The sequence below is a fragment of the Manacus vitellinus genome, unplaced genomic scaffold (genome assembly GCF_001715985.3).
Source record: "Manacus vitellinus isolate BGI_N305 unplaced genomic scaffold, ASM171598v3 scaffold_3_pilon, whole genome shotgun sequence".
NCBI lineage: Eukaryota > Metazoa > Chordata > Aves > Passeriformes > Pipridae > Manacus > Manacus vitellinus.
The window spans coordinates 31683769-31699152 of NW_021940535.1; the positions used below are offsets into that span (position 1 = coordinate 31683769).

At 45.8% G+C, this 15384-nt stretch overlaps 3 protein-coding genes across 4 annotated transcripts in view; 1 reads left to right on the top strand and 2 right to left on the bottom strand.

Annotated features, from left to right (window-relative positions):
* Nucleotides 1-307, bottom strand: part of LOC103755275 (probable acyl-CoA dehydrogenase 6) — a 76224-nt gene extending 75917 nt beyond the window's left edge. The window contains exon 1 of the mRNA XM_018075709.2: nt 209-307. The gene's annotated coding sequence lies outside the window, so the exon portion shown is untranslated. The remainder of the gene's footprint in view (nt 1-208) is intronic.
* A 225-nt stretch (nt 308-532) lies between these two features.
* On the bottom strand, nt 533-4291 carry LOC103755274 (guanine nucleotide-binding protein G(I)/G(S)/G(O) subunit gamma-11). Of its 2 annotated transcripts, XM_018075863.1 has the most exons (3): nt 4156-4291; nt 3916-4019; nt 533-972 (listed from the first exon to the last, which is right to left on the bottom strand). In XM_018075863.1, exons 2-3 carry the CDS (start codon nt 4009-4011, stop codon nt 847-849), a joined length of 222 nt encoding a protein of 73 aa, XP_017931352.1. In that variant the 5' UTR covers nt 4012-4019; nt 4156-4291; the 3' UTR covers nt 533-846. The 2 variants fall into 2 exon arrangements, with proteins under 2 accessions (XP_017931352.1, XP_017931351.1); XM_018075862.2 differs by having other exon boundaries at nt 3916-4208.
* A 3159-nt stretch (nt 4292-7450) lies between these two features.
* TFPI2 (tissue factor pathway inhibitor 2) lies at nt 7451-13544 on the top strand. The gene is made up of 6 exons (XM_029961892.1): nt 7451-7581; nt 7650-7834; nt 7935-8114; nt 8592-8771; nt 10006-10179; nt 12545-13544. Exons 1-6 carry the CDS (start codon nt 7451-7453, stop codon nt 12643-12645), a joined length of 951 nt encoding a protein of 316 aa, XP_029817752.1. The 3' UTR covers nt 12646-13544.
* The last annotated feature ends 1840 nt before the right edge of the window (nt 13545-15384 follow it).

Below are 15384 nucleotides of genomic sequence, written 5' to 3' on the forward strand. Positions count from 1 at the left end.
AGGGCTGTGCCACCCTGCGGGTCACAGGCAGGGGACCAGGGGACACGCTGCTCCGTTTCTGGCACTGGCAGCGACAAGTTACTTATCTAAGCACACCCCGGGCCGTCCTGGGCCACTCACTGCCCTTGCCCTGGCTCTCTCTCCCCGCGCAGGGTGGCACGGACGGGTGTCCCCCGGGCCCGCCGCTACCCGAATGTCCCCCCCGTACCTTTCTGAGGCCGCCCGCAGGTCGCGGTGCTGCGGGGTGTCACTGCCGTCCCTTGGCCCGAGCTGCGGCGCGCAGGGCCGAGCCCAAGCGCGCCCAGCGCCCGCCGCCCCGCAGCGCCATGGCCGCCGCGCCCGGTCCCGCTCCAAAGGCAAGGCCGAGGGCCGCCAAAGCCTGTCCCGCTCCAAGAGCCAAGGGCGAGAGCAGCCGCCGTGCCGACCAGCTGGCCCGGGTCACCCCGGCAGCCCCTGCCCCGCCCCGCGCCGTCCCGTCCCCTCCCTCCTCCCGCTCCTCTCTTCCCCGCAGCAAGCCACGGTAGCTCTCGGGTTACGGGCAGGTTTTCTTTAATGCCAACGAACAGCCATGAAGCGACCGACAAGCGGGTGGCGAAAGGGCCCCGCGCAGCGACAGGAGCCGGCCCCGCCGGGGAGCAGGGCACAGCCGGCCCTGCTGAGCGGCCTGTGCGGGTCTCGGCAGCTTTCGGGTGGGTTTCTGTATTTTTGTAAGGAGAAATAGAAAATAACAAGAAATCCGCTCCTGTGCTCGTTCAACACGGACCGGTGGTGGTAGGGACACGCTAGTGACTCCGTAGGGGTATAGGAGCAATGTCTGCTCCGGGGGCAGGCGCAGGGGCCGTTCTTCTAGGCGATGACACAGCCTCCCTTCTCCTTGAAGGGATTCTTGTCCTCGGGAACCCCCTTCACCAGCGGGTCTTCGCCCGACCGCTCCTCGATGTAGTTCTTGATCTCTTCGGAGCACTTGGACACCTCGAGGGAAAGGACAGAGAAGAAGCTGCGTTATGACCGGAGCTAATGAACATCAGAGGAGGAAACCCGTGAATTCACACCTTTCTCATTTACCTTCCCGCCAAGCATAAAACATCTGACCACAGTGACCACAGTGCTTTTTAGCAAGCACTAAGCAGATGCAGACTCAGCTTCTTTCCTCTTTTTTCATAGCCTGATATTCACAGAACATGTGAGTATCTCTGGGAATGTATATGCCACTTGTAACAGCAGCTGCTGTGTACTTAAACTTGCATTTAAGTTTACATAAACTTAGTTATCCAAAGTAGTTTTATTAAGCTGCAGATCACACTCTTCCTAAGCATTGGCATAACTTACGGTCAATGGTTTCAGGGTCAGTAACTTTCAATTCAGCTTTAAAGTATTCATGTCTTTACGTGTTTTTCCCAAACAAAACATTCAGCAGTGATTTTTCAGTGGTAATACAAATTCTTACTTTGTGGTTCTGCTAGAGCAACGACGCATCTCGAGTGACAGTAAAGACCTGACTGGGAAAGACAATATACTTACAGGTTACCCGGGGTTATTTTGAACAATAGTTAATAGAATAGTCTATTTTGTTATAAGAGAACATAATACACATAACACTATGCATGGCATTCATAGCAAACTAGCACTGATGTAGGTAAGCCTGCACAGAACCTGCCTGTGGAGAAGAAACGTGTTCAGTTTTTGTTCACTGAGACAAGAGAACATGCAGTGACAGTCTCTGGGGAGCATGAGAGTGCACAAGCGAATCTCACGAGCTCCAGAGGTTCCTTATCCACAAACTCCTCTTGCTTCCTTTCCCTGTGTCAGCAGAAACTGTCCTTAGATGCTCGAATACCTGACATGCCTGAGGACACACTCTTGCTCTGTCCCCACCTCCTCCCTTCCTACCCACAGTCCCTGCAGTGGCACAGCTGTGCAGCGTCAGCAGCAGGAACCAGCTGTTGGCCAGGCCACTAGATGATTAGTATTTCTAATTTAAGGCCTTTTGCCTTCTTTGTTAATTACATTTTACTTCATAGGTAGAACTATAACAAGAGAACCAATGAATTTGCTTGCTCTATCACAGACAACAGAGCACGACCTGTGCAAAATTAAGTTTTAAGCCATTAGAAAGAATAGACTTAATTCCCAGTTAAACAGTGTATAAAATAAAATCTAGCTGCCTTTGGACCTACAAATCCCATTGTATGTCTTACTCTTCTCTACCTTGCAAACCCTGTTCATTCAAATTGGGGCACCTTATCCTGTAGTAAAGTTGTGCTCCAAAGTCTATGCAGGACCAAGGTTTGTTTTACTTCAGTCAGCATTACCAGGATCATTCTCATTTATAAGAAAAAAAAGCCTGCTTAAATACACGTTCAAACATTTTTATTCATTCAAAAAATTATTCAAAAGGACACTTCCTTTTTGTGCTGTAAAGGTATAGGAAGGAGTCAAGAAAACTTTGGCTAAAGTTTTTACTTTTGATAACAACAGAAGTGTGGCTTCTGCATTTCCCTGTCCCTGTACCAACCATACACGTACCAGGGGACTGTGGTGACTATAACACAGATTTCATTCTCACAGTGAAACTTCTGTTACAATGCACTGGTAAAACTGAGCATGCTGTCTGTGCTTTACCTCGGGTGAATCTAAAATATCTGTTTCCCTAAAGTGATCAGGCTTTTGGTTTACTTTGAAAATGTAGACAAGTATTATTATTATTAATAATAATAAATATTAATAATAATAATAAATAATAATAATAATATGAAACCTTTAGCTCCTGCACAGTAAATTTCAGTTGCTTGGGAACTCTCTGAGGGATGATATTGCTATCTATAGTAGTTCGATATCAAGTCCTCAACACTCCTGGAGCTTTAGACTATACCATAACACCTACAATCACCGATACCTGACTCACAGCTAAAATGTAACTCTGGCGTTCTTATTTTCTGGGCTAAACACCTAGACAGGTGATTAGTAACTAGTGTGACTAATGCCACTGATTCCCACATATAAATGTATTTTTAGTCCTAACTAGAAGTGTTTATTTAGGTGTAGTTTGCTTCTGCTGGCATGCAGAATAAGAAAAAAAAAGAATATTAGCTTCACAGCAAGATCAGTTCTACACGTCTTTCATTTATAGAAAATGTAGAAAAAACCACAAAACATTTTACTGAAAGTACTTCACCTGTGAACAGGAACAATCAAGAATATGTCTAAAAGCACTTTTTCTATGACAAAGCGGCGGGTCACGGCTCCACCACCGGCAGCCTTTTGGCTCCTGCCCTCGCCCGGGAACTGCATAGCGCAGGAAGAGGAAGCCGGGGCAGAGAGCGGTGCCGCGGCCGCGGCTTCCCGCCGCCCAGCACCCATCTCCTGGCACCGACAGGTCCCAGCGCGTTCTGTCTACAGAGGAGAGGAACACAGCGCGACGTGCTCCTCCCTCGCCTGGCAGGGCTGCCTTGGTGCCGGCCTTGAGCTCCAGGCTCTGGCGGGAGCGAAGCCAAGGGTGCAAATGCACCGGAACAGCCGCGGCCGGCGCGCCCATGCCAGCCCCTCGCGGCGCCTTCTCCCGCGGTGGTGCGCTCCTTTCCCCCCGCTCCACAGTCACCCCTGGGAAGGACCTACGCGGTGTTAGCGGTGCCGTGCCGACAACGCTGTCCCCGACCCCTGACCCAAAGCGGGTGGCAGGAGCCGTCGGTGCAAACCGCAGCCGTCCCAAAACATCCAGGGCTCTCCGGAGGAGCGGCTCTCACAGCCTCGCCGCCCCCGGCCGACCGCCGCCCTCCAGCGTGCCCCTGGCCGCCTCATGAGCCGCCGGCATCTCGCGTCCGGGCACGAACGGGCTGCTCCCCGCCCCAGCCGCCGCGCCTGGCGTCGCCCGGCGGCGGCAGGGCAGCTTCGAGTCCTTTCTCCGCGCCCGCTCACCGGCTGCCTCTCCAGCTTCACTTCTTTCCGGAGCTGCTCCACTTCCATTTTCAGTTTGTCCTTCTCGCTCAGGTCCTCGATGTTGATGGCTGGCATCGTCTACACTGTCAAAGCGCGCAGGGAGGGAGAGAGGGACAACAAAAGGTTACGTCTGGGCAGCCGAGGGCGCCGGGGCTCGAGCCCCCGGGCGGTGGCGGAGCGGTGGGGACGGCCCGCCCCCGCCCGCCCCCGGCTCCTCACACGCTGCCGTCCGAGTTGCCCCGCTGGTCGGCGGCGACCGCTTCCTCTCCGGCGCGCCCGCACCCCTTCTCCGTGCCGCTCCGGCCTTTAAACCTCCACGCTAATCCCCCCTAACCGGATTAGAGCCCGCCGTCCGGGCCGACTCCGCTGCCGGGGCGTTGACATGGGCCCTGCCTGCACAGGGAGGTCCGGCCGTCCCGGAGCGGCCCCCGGGCAGTGCGTTCGGTCCCGCCGCCGCACCGGCGGCAGGAGCTGGGAGCTGGAGGACCCTGATGTGCTGATCTCTCCGGCCTCTCCCTCTTCACCACTGCTGCGGAGAAAACGCAGCGAGGTCGGCTGGGGGGTTTGGCCCAGCTGTGAAATCTTTCTCCCTGACACCTCCTTCTCCTCTTCCACTTTCTGACCATCGCAATGTCTCATGCTTCTCCATGCCACCAGCATCCTTTGGCTCTGTGTTACTCTGCCCAGCAGCTAGGATAGAAGCAGGCGGTTTGCATGGGCACATTCCTTGATACTTGTGCATTACCATCACGAAGGGACTGGACTGAAAAGGTAGAGAGGGGAAGGAACCAACTCTGATGTTAACTGCCCCAGCAGGCAGCCAGCCCATCAATGCCAGACACAGCAACTTTTGTTGGTAGATGTGTCTGCAAAGCAGAATTGCAGCTCTGCATGAGACAGTTATTGTGCCTGGCTTGCATCAAGGGTCTCTGGAATCATGGAGGTAGGAGAAGTGCTGAGAGTGGAGTACTCCACATAAGAGAAGTGAGGGTTTCAGAAGACACAAGAAGGAGCTAGGAAACTCTTCACCTGTGGTTGCATACAGCTTTGAGGTCTAGATACCAAATAGGGCACTATGCTCTTTAGGACAGGGCGGTCCCTCCCTGCCTATTTGTACAGCCCCTAGCATCTCTCATCCTAGCAGCTGCTTTCCTACAATACCACTGGAGGCAGAACTCAGGACCCTTCGGACAGAACATAGCTGCAGGCCATTAAAATGGGCTTGTAGGCCTTCTGTTATCTAGCAATTCAAAGGTCCATATAGGCAATCACCCTTCTCTCTTTCCAACTGTTTTTTTCCTATTAAATACACTCATTTCTCCTCCTCTCCCCACTCACCAGATGTAAGCAGCTGTCTGCAGTATGTAAGATTTACATCTTTCTTCTCCAGTGCTCTTCCTATAGTGCTCTTGGGGTCCGTATTCCTTTTATTTTAGCCAGTTCACTAAAATCAGTTTTTCTCCCTCTGTCTATTATCTCCCCATTCCCAGCTGTTGATATGCAACTTCTACACCCACATAATCTACACTGACAGCTGCATCTCCAAACTCCACCAGCTGCTGGTCCTGGGCCAGTCAAAACAGAAGGAAGGAACTGGCCAGCCAGAGTCTTAGAGAGGCCAGGGCTGTTGCAGGATCAGAAGCACTGTGGTGTGGAGAGGCAGAGAGCATGTGATGTGGTGGTGGTGGGCAAAGGTGCGGGAGTGAGCTGAAGGTGGGTTCTGGTACACCATTGACCTAGTTAGGGTGGGAAGAACTTGGTATCCATAGCTCTGTAATGGAAAGCCTCCAGAGAGCTGTTTGCTGACATGACTAGCTCTGTTGATGGAGTCAGTAGTCAGTAATGGACTTTCTACCACTTGCTGTGTTAACTTTTACTGTATTTCATGTATTTTTACAGATATTTACCTAATCTGAGTTATAGCAAAGGAGAAGGTAAAAAGCAGCATTGATGGATAGGTGGCTTTAGCTCACACTTTGACTGGTATGTGTGTGCGCACAGAGGAAATGAAAAATATGGAAAATGGTGTTTGCATTATAGCATTCACTTTGCTGCTATTATTTTAAGTGGTATTTCAATTACTTTGTTTGCAACTCAAAAAATTATGATGAAAACCAAAGCACATCAGTCTAGGACATCATATTAAAGACCATCATATTAAAATCACTTGAGAGTTTCCAGTATTAGAAGGATGACTTTTTGCTTTCTTCTGGAAATAGAAAATGTACATTTTTTTTATTTGTTTGTTCTTTCCTGCCAGAGGGACATAAACTTTAATATAATTGCTCTGCCTAATAAGATGAACAAATTCCCTAAAAATTAGGACACCTGTTAGTAACAGTTGTAGCTATAAAATACTAAAGGATGGCAGATGTGTCCCACAGTGATGACTCAAACTGTACCAGGGTTTATTTTCTTGTCACTAAAGCACCCACTTATCCTTTGGCAACTGGAGATTCTAAAAAAAAAAGGAACAGTGCTAAAAAAGGAGAGGAAGAGGTGCCATTCATATCCTTTCAGAAGACATGTAGGTGGGGCAGGGATTAAATTTACTCCTTTCTTGCCTTTAAGAAAATTAAAATTATGTCAGAAAACTAGGTTGTAATCCTTCATGATATAAGAAAAGCAGAGAAATCATGGAGAGAAAGTCAGCTCCTGAAATAATCAGGGTGCTATTAAGTTCCCCCTCCTTACAGCCCCTACGGACTCTGCTGCTTTCCTGCAGGCCACAGATTTCCAGGGCCCTGTATCTCAACCCCATCGGCAGCAGCGCCGGCCTGCAGGGCTTTGGCCAACGCCATTGTTGTAAAGGGAGCAGAGAAGAACAATAGGAGATCAGATTATCTTGTTGTTATCTATGGAGAGCACGCCTAATTTGCAGCCACTCTTATCTCTCTTACTGAATTCTATCTGGAGTAAACACTAATTAATGTAATGTCTCTAATAGATTAGAGAGGGAAAAGTATGCTGTTCGCTGCTCATCCCTTTCTTCCCCTGATCACAACCCATTACCTAGTGGGATTAAAATCTGCAGAATAAACCAAGTCATGATATTTCCTGAAATCCATCTCTCTTCGCACTGGCCAGAGGTGTCATCGATTCATCTCCGTGGGTTTTCCCAGAATCCAAGCCCTTTGACGATGCTTCGGTTTTCTCAAATTCATCAGCGTTTTACACGACAGTATTAAACTAATTACGCGCGTTTGCTTCAGTGGCACTCGCTAGGCAGCCTGTACTTGATCCAGCTGTATCAGGACCGGCAGCAGGCTGAGCCTTTGATTTTCGGCGTCCCACCGCCCTCTACCCGGAGCCTCCGAATAGAGAGCGGCCTCAGGGGGGCGACGGCGACGGGGCGGGTAGAGAAGGCTTTCGCTAAGTGACCCGTCACGCATTTCACCGTGATTAACAGGAAATGCTCTTTGAGCATCATCCCGTAATGTGAGGAGGGCGGGGGACGGGACCGCCGGGGACCCCAGCCAGCTCCCCGTAGCCACGCAGCGGGAGCTCCTCCGCCATGGCGGTGCAGCCCGGCGTGGAGCCAGCCCCCGGTGCCCCCCGCCTGATCTCGCTGCTCCCCGACGGCGGCGGGGCAGGGGGGCTGCCCGCGCCCCCGGGCACACGCAGGCGCGCAGCTGCCGCGCCCAGGTGGCGGCGGGTCAGCGGGGACCTCCTGCCCGCTGAATCAGACCTTCCCCTCCCACCAATTGCGCAAGGAGGAGGTGGCCCGGGGCAGCCGCCTCGCTGCATATAAAGCGCTGCCGTCGGGCCGTCCGGAGCCGCTCGCTCTCAGGCCCTGCTGCCGCCCGCCCATCGCGGACATGGACACGGGCCGCGCCTGCCGCTGCCGCGCTGCTGCTGCCGCTGGCCTGCGCCGCCCTGGCGCAGCGCTCCCTCACAGGTAGGAGGGCGCTCGCGGGACCCCGCGGGGACACGTGGGGGCTGCGCGGGGCTGGGGCCGCTGTGCCGGCGGTGGCCTGAGCCGCTGGTATCTCCCGCAGAGAAGCAGCGCGCCTGCCTGCTGCCCCCCGACGACGGCCCCTGCCGCGCCCTGGTGCCGCGCTGGTACTACGACCGGCACACGCAGAGCTGCCAGGAGTTCACCTACGGGGGCTGCTACGGCAACGCCAACAACTTCCTCACCTTCGACGACTGCGAGAAAAACTGCTGGACCATCAAGAGTGAGTCCAGGGACCGGCAGCGCCCCAGAGCGCCCCGGGGTGGCAGGGGGCTGGAGGGGATCTGCGGGGACACCGGGGAGGCTGCGCAGCTTGCGGGATGCTTTGAACCCACCCGGTGTGTCATAGAGTCATCGAATTGTTAATGTTAGAAAAGACCTTTAAGATCATCGAGTCCAAGTGATGTCCCTCCTGCTTGTTGCTGCTTCTTGCTGATGTCAATTTTAGGCAGAGAAACCAGAATGAGTTGTCTCAGAGATGACATGTGGAATTTATCTATTGCCGGAATTTAATATTGCACCTACTGGCTAATCAATGCATCAGATTCCTCCTGTAAATCTTATCCCACTTTATTAAAGAATGCAGGTGGGACAAGCTGGGACTTGCTTACAGCTGAAGTAATAATGCTTTGCCTACACTACCATGTTGTTCTCTCTGTGAAGAATGATTTTACAGAGGATGAAATTATTTCTATTGCAGAAGTGCCCAAATTATGCCGGTTGGAGGCTGATGGAGGACCTTGCAGGAGTTATCTAAGAAGATATGCCTTTAACTTGAGCTCAATGAGGTGTGAGGAATTCATCTACGGTGGCTGTTATGGAAATGGCAACAACTTCAGAGATTTGCAGTCTTGTGTGGACCACTGTCTGCCAGAAAGAAGTAATGGTTGTTCCAAATTTTTAATAAAATAGATGATTTAAAAGTGATATGAAGATGATACTTTATTTGATATTTTCCTCTGGATACCCATGCAGTGGTAATTTTGAAGACTTCTGTGAAGCAGAAGTTTATATTGTCCACATTAATTTTAATGTGTTACTTGTCTCAGCTGTTACTGAAAGAGCAAAAATGCTGTGGCCTAAATACTTCCACAGCTACATGCAACTGATTTCTTGACTTCTAGAGTCAAGGTACAGGTGTAGCTGAAGGGAAATAACAGGGTTGGAGATCTGTGTTGAGCCAGATGTGTATATAGATGTATATACAGATGTATATAAAGCAGAAGTGCCTTTCTAAAATTCAGGCCTGAGAGATGGTGTTAGGAGGCTTGGGTTTTTGGCACTCAACAGCTCAGATTCTGATAGAAGTTTTACCTGATGTGATTCTTCACTGTCTCTCCATACAAACTTTAAATAAGAAAGGTTGTAACTATGAGCAGGTGACTATAGCTAAGCATTGTCATGACCACCAGGTTAATGTCCAGTGCAAGATAGGATCTTTGAAGAAGAGAGATCTACCAGAATGTATCAAAGCTATCACTGCTTAACCTTTATTAGTGCTTGATGACAGTTATTTGCGACTGATGACAGACTGTCAGCATTTTCTTAGGTGAATGGTGAATTATTTTTAATTTCTCTGTTACACATCCAGTGAGCTGATAAAAGGTTTACAGCAGGAAAAATAAAATTTTGTTGAGGCAAAATGAAACGTGATTCTTTTGAGAAAAGCGGTGGAATTTGGTTTTTTTTTGCTGAAAGCATACAGAATTTGCTGGCAAAATCATAGCAAAATAATGCCTTTATTTTCTCTACAGAGGTTGTTCCACTGAAATTATTGTTATATTTCTATATACAAGGAATAAGACTATGTAAATATCTCAACCATCATATGCATGGCACCACAAATGGGCAGAGCTGATGAATTTCAGTTGTGGGACAATAATCCTGTTTTCTGGGCTGATCTGTTGCTTTCTCAAATTCACAACTCACAGGAATTAGATGCAGTAAGTCTCTGAAATCTTCAGTAATAGTCATGTCAATTCACTGGGGAAAAAAAGCAGTTTAGACACAAAATTTATTGCAGGGTAAATTTTAAGAAGCCATGCACAGAGATTATATTTATATAATTTTTCTTCCTCTCTCTTTTGTTTTTCTTTGTCTTTTTTTTTCCCAAGCTGGTCCCTTGCTATGCTATAGCCCTAAGGATGAAGGATTGTGTTCCTCTTCTGTGCCTCGCTATTACTATGATGCCAAGACTAAATCATGTAAGGAGTTCAAATACACTGGCTGTGGTGGAAATGCCAATAACTTTGTTACTGAAACGGATTGCTACAATGTCTGTAGAAAAGGTAAGATTTTTTTGTATTTTGTCAATCATAAGCAGGTAAAGCAATCCACATACAGCAACCAGTATTCGCAGTGTTCTCTTACTTGCCTTGGCTTGCTACAGGGGTATGCTTTTTGCATTTTGGACTTGATGTTTTCACATTCAGGGAAAATTGAAAAGCAATGCTAAATCCTTCTGGCAAAATCAGTGCAATGGAGGTGGTTACACCATATATTAATGAAGTGTAGAGAAGGCCACACAAAAAGACTGAGCGCACTTACTTACTGGAGCCCACAAGGAATCAAACTTTAAACTGCTCAGTACCTGCATGAACACTAATTAATATATCCTTTTATTCTGCATATTTTTAAAATAAGATTAAAGTGAGTTGTGAAATCAATTTACCTTTTCCCTTAGTATTTTCAGAAGTTACCATCCTACCTCAATTCCCTGCTGTTAACTCCCATTTCCTATTCCCATTACTAAAGATTTCTGCCTCATTAATTGTGCTGAGTAAACTGTTTCTGTGACCTTGGGGGGAAGGCTTGGAATGATAATAGATTTTTCCTAATGGTTTTATTTAAACCAGCTACTGGCTGTGCTTGTAAATCAAAACCGTTATGCTTTTACTTGGAGTCATATGTTCATACCAGCTATTGAAAGTTTTAATACTCTAGTTTAACTCATTTAATACGAAAATAAGTGAGAGAGAGAAAAGCATAATTGTGTGTTGTTCCCTGGAAGATTCAGGAAGCAGACACAGCACAGTATTTTAAAAATTGATACTAATGGGAAAAGAATTTAAGACTGTATCTAACATGTACATTGCCTTTGGAAGAAAGGAAAAAAGAAAAACTTTAAAAGTAGCTTTGTTTTAAACACAAAATGCATGAGAGTGGAGTACTTCAGTATTGAAGATGTGTAATCTGAAGTCGTAAGTTGGAGGACAATTCTTCGGGAAATCAAGAGCTGGGGCAAGGATTGCACCCCAAGCACTGTCCTCAGAAATAAAATATTGCTTGCCAGTTAGTCATGACATTAATATTTCTGTAGATGACAAGTCTGAGTGTGTCTCTGCCATTGTAGTATTATAAGAGAGTCTTTAATAGCATGCTAAGTTTATCTGAGATGCTTGTGATTATCTAATTTGCATCTATTAGTACCTGTGAAGTGGTAGGGCCAGGCTCCAGTCTGGAGTGTGCAGGGAGAGAGGAGGAAGGAAACTGCCTCTTCAGCGTCTGACCTCCATGCTCTATCCCTGCCCATGCCCAGCCAGATCCACCTGCGTGTTCTTTCTTCCTCACTTTTTTTTTTTGTGGAAGAAAGAAGTAGGGAAATGCTGTCTGTCTGGTAACTGGAGCACCAGGATAGCCAAACATCAAGTATCAGTTATAAGCTTTTTCACCAACTTCTGAATTTCACAATTCAGTAAGGCTTGGTACAGCCAAAGACCAAAGTTAAGGGCATAATTACTGCTAATTAATGTACTGCTGTACATATTCATTTCTATAGCTTGGGAGTGCATGGCAATATTAAGCAAATAATTCAGGCAACTTAAGCCACTCCTGTCCTACTCCCAGAATTTCCTCCTCAGCATCTTTCTTGTTACCTTCTGGAGTCTCAAGTTGAATTCAGTTGACCTTCCCTGTGCAAATATCCCTGCTCACTAAATTCACCTATAGTGTTTTAAGTGAAAAGGTCTGTGGTTAATTTAATTTCAAAAAAGTTTATATTGGAAAAGAAAAATGCATTGGGGTGACAGCAAAATGATTGAGAACTGCTGGTAGTATATAAGTAGCAAAAAGACAAAGATTTTCTATCAAAAGTGTTTTCTGAACTGCACTCAAACATTTCATGCAGCCTTTGCAAGCATTTCTGGAATTTACTCTGTCTGTCTTAGGCCACTCTGCAGCTTCTCTGAGTTTTGTGCAGAAACCACATTTCATCTCTTGATCTCCCATAAGCACCGGTTATATTTTAGCCTTTTCCCCACTGTTCAGAGAAATGTAATGATAATTTGAGGTTTTTTTACTTGTGTATGGTTTTTGGTTTGGTTGTTGGGTTTTTATTTTTTTTTTTTTTTTAGGGAGAGCAGTGTATTTAATTTCATTCTGCTTAACTGGATAAGGACAGCTAGATAAGACTTTGATGAGTGCTCAGGAAAAGAGCAGCAAAGTAGGATTCCAGTACCAAAGGTGAACACATTGGAGATCTTACAGTGTGTGAGAATAAGGTGTGCAAAACACATTTTACAGTTTCTGATTTGTTTGTTATTATTGGACAACTGTTAGAACAGCATAACATGAAAAAAACCCCTGCAAACAATAAAGAGTAGTAACAGTTTTGTCATGCTGTTTCCTTAAATCCCTCCTTTGTTTTGTTAGCAGGGACTCAGAAACCGAGAATCAACAAGCCAATGAGTGTATCTCGCAGAAAAATAATGAGAAAACTGATAAAAAAACCTCAGATGTATAACCAGAAGTCTTAAAGCTGATGTGCACTTGGATGTTTGAAACACCTTCTGTTGATTCCACTTTATTCTTTTGTAAGGTAGTTTCCACACAGTTTTATACTGACATGGTTCTGTCTTTCAGAACTCATTTTTATCCAACTTACTGTTTTATAAAGAACTGCATTTAATAGAGGAATGAACCTAAGTTTGGTTCTTCTGCTCTCTTGTCTTTGCAATAATACTTTGGCAAAGACAGGTGTTTAGATTTCCATGTTTTTATGGGGGAATATTACTACCGCCTTAGGAGAATATTTCAGCTGTCAATTGTCTCTTAGAATAACTAAGAAGAGAACAACAGTTAAAGTCTACCACGGATTTTTTTTTGGCATTCTCTACTTGCTAAAGAAAAGGAACATTTCAAAAGTATGTTCAGAGATTTATTGCCCTGGCATTTTACACACTTTGGCACTATCATTTGAATAGACTGTCTTTTACAGTTAACATTCATAGTCAAAGCTTTCAGAAGTCTTCATAACAGTACAAGTAGCATAAACTTGAATCCAGTTCATCGCACAAGAGAGAATTGGGAGTAGGGATACATTAATAAACACTCTGACAAAGGCAATGAATAAGCTAGTTGAGTATTAAAATAACAGTGTAGCCATTACCTTTCATGACATTTGAAATTTCTGTTAAATTACACTCCAGATTCTTGTATGACATAAATCAGCATATTTGTACTGATTTTATGCTGATTACATCTGCAGAGGATCTTGATATTTGTGTTAAGGCAGTGGCTGTTAGAGCAGAACAGCAGAAGCTTCTGCAAAAGTGTAATCCCTCTTTTGAAGGCACTGTTTTATTTCTTATGGTAGATTATGCCTATGGTGATATTGCACATTCTTGTATGTTTTGTATTTCAGTAATGTCTGAATTTCAATTTATTTCACCTAAATATTTTCTAAATATAAATTTGTAAGTAATGTTAATAAAATGTTTTTTGAGAAAAAGAGAGCTTGGTCTGTCATTATATGAGTTATATACACCAGTATGTGTAATGGAACCTATTATTTGCTAATTATGACTCTAGTAGAGTTTAGTTGACTCTTGAATCGTTTCCTTATACAGAGGTCTTCATTTGAAGAAAGCCAATAAATTGCATAGATGTCAGCAGTTTTTGTGGCCCAGCTGGCTCTCTAAAGAGCTGCTCTCAAAGGGGTGTTTAGTTAAGCTGATTGTTTGCTGCTGGGTCTCCAGTTGAATGTTGCACTATCTGGGTAACATGTTGTTTGCTTGCTTGAAACTACATGGCTCTCAGATAGAAAAATTCAGATGTGTACTTTATACCCATTTCAGAGAGGCAACATGATGGGCAAACTAGTCAAGATTTGTTTTCTTACAGATGTTTCGTTGCTGGATTTTTAATTAAAGCAGTTGTCTGTGCTTGCCACAGTTTTTTAGTTCTTGGTCTCAGAAAACTTTCTTATTTCAATTAATCTATTGCTTATTGCAGATGAATGAGGAAACTGTGATAGAAAATTGCAGGTAACTAGTGACAGTTTTAAGTGTTTGTCCCATGCCAAACCTCTTCTTTGGTAACCAGCCTTCAAACAGAAAGGGGCTAGTCTAAACTCCCTGAAGGAGCCACAGCACTGCCTGTATCACTTCCTCTGCGTTGTGAATTCTGGCCATGCTGTTTAGAGCAGCAGCTCAGAGTGTCCTCTGAATATTTTTTCATATCTAACACTAGTCTTTGGGGCACCGTAGCTGCATTTGTTGCAGATTTCTGACCATGGCTTATAGAAACACAAGCCTGTTTCAGAAGTTAAAGTTCAACTTAGACACTGTTTTTAACTGTCGGGGATGACTGTCTTTTAACAACATCCCCAGAGTATAGTCTCTGGTAACATGTTTGAGAAATTAGTATTATTCCTTATCTCTCTGGATCTTTGACTTTTACAGAAGTATCTTTGGATGAGATGCAAAAATGGAAGTGGACCTGAGATTTAAAGAGAGCAGCTCCAGCTTACTGGAGACTTTTTGGTCTTGTAATTTGGTACCTTGTCCCACATCATGACATGTCCTGAGCAATGCAATACCCAGCTAGTGTCCTGGAAAGGATCCAAGAGTTTATTCTTTTGCTCATGCCCCATCAGGGGCTCAGTGAGAGCTGTCTTGATGGCCTGGGCTGCACCCAGGATGCTGCAGTGGCCACTGCAGCCCTTTGTAATGCGGCTGCTCCGTCGGTGTTTTCTTTCCTTGAATAAAAACATAATTTAAATTCTAAGGAAAAACATAATTTACAGTCTGAGGGCTTACTGCCAGTGTAATTTCAGAAGCTTGGGGTTTAATCCCTTATCTACCTCATATCACGCAGAAATTTAATGTAAGCAATCCATAATTTTTACAAGGTTTCCTAGTGAGCAGACTCTAGAGTATTCTGGAGGAGGATGAGGGGGCAGGGGAAGAGGAATGAGGGAGGCCACAGAAGTTTTTTCAGTTCCTTATTGAAGCTATTCCATAAATTGTACCATATTCTCAGGTAAATGCCTCATTCTCTTCTTTCTTCTTCTTTTTTTTAAGCTACAAAGAATTTCAGCTGTCACTGTGCTGCTTTACTTCACATTCTTAGGTTACTCTAATATCCCTTCAGATGGCTGTGACTTTGACTAATCTAAATAATTATCATCTACAGCCTTCTGTATGACTCATGATTTAATTCCCTTTTCAGTTTGCTGATGAAACAACACCAGCCCAAGCTTGGGCCAGCTGTTA

What these genes read in the sequence shown, in the direction of transcription:
- TFPI2 (XM_029961892.1), top strand. Translation starts at nt 7,451, where the DNA reads ATGGCGGTGCAGCCCGGCGTGGAGCCAGCCCCCGGTGCCCCCCGCCTG. An exon ending in GGCGCAGCGCTCCCTCACAG is followed by an intron (nt 7,835 to 7,934) that starts GTAGGAGGGCGC and finishes TATCTCCCGCAG; the next exon opens with AGAAGCAGCGCGCCTGCCTG. An exon ending in CTACAATGTCTGTAGAAAAG is followed by an intron (nt 10,180 to 12,544) that starts GTAAGATTTTTT and finishes TTTTGTTAGCAG; the next exon opens with GGACTCAGAAACCGAGAATC.
- LOC103755274 (XM_018075863.1), bottom strand. Translation starts at nt 4,011, where the DNA reads ATGCCAGCCATCAACATCGAGGACCTGAGCGAGAAGGACAAACTGAAA. An exon ending in TGAAGCTGGAGAGGCAGCCG is followed by an intron (nt 973 to 3,915) that starts GTGAGCGGGCGC and finishes CTTTCCCTCGAG; the next exon opens with GTGTCCAAGTGCTCCGAAGA.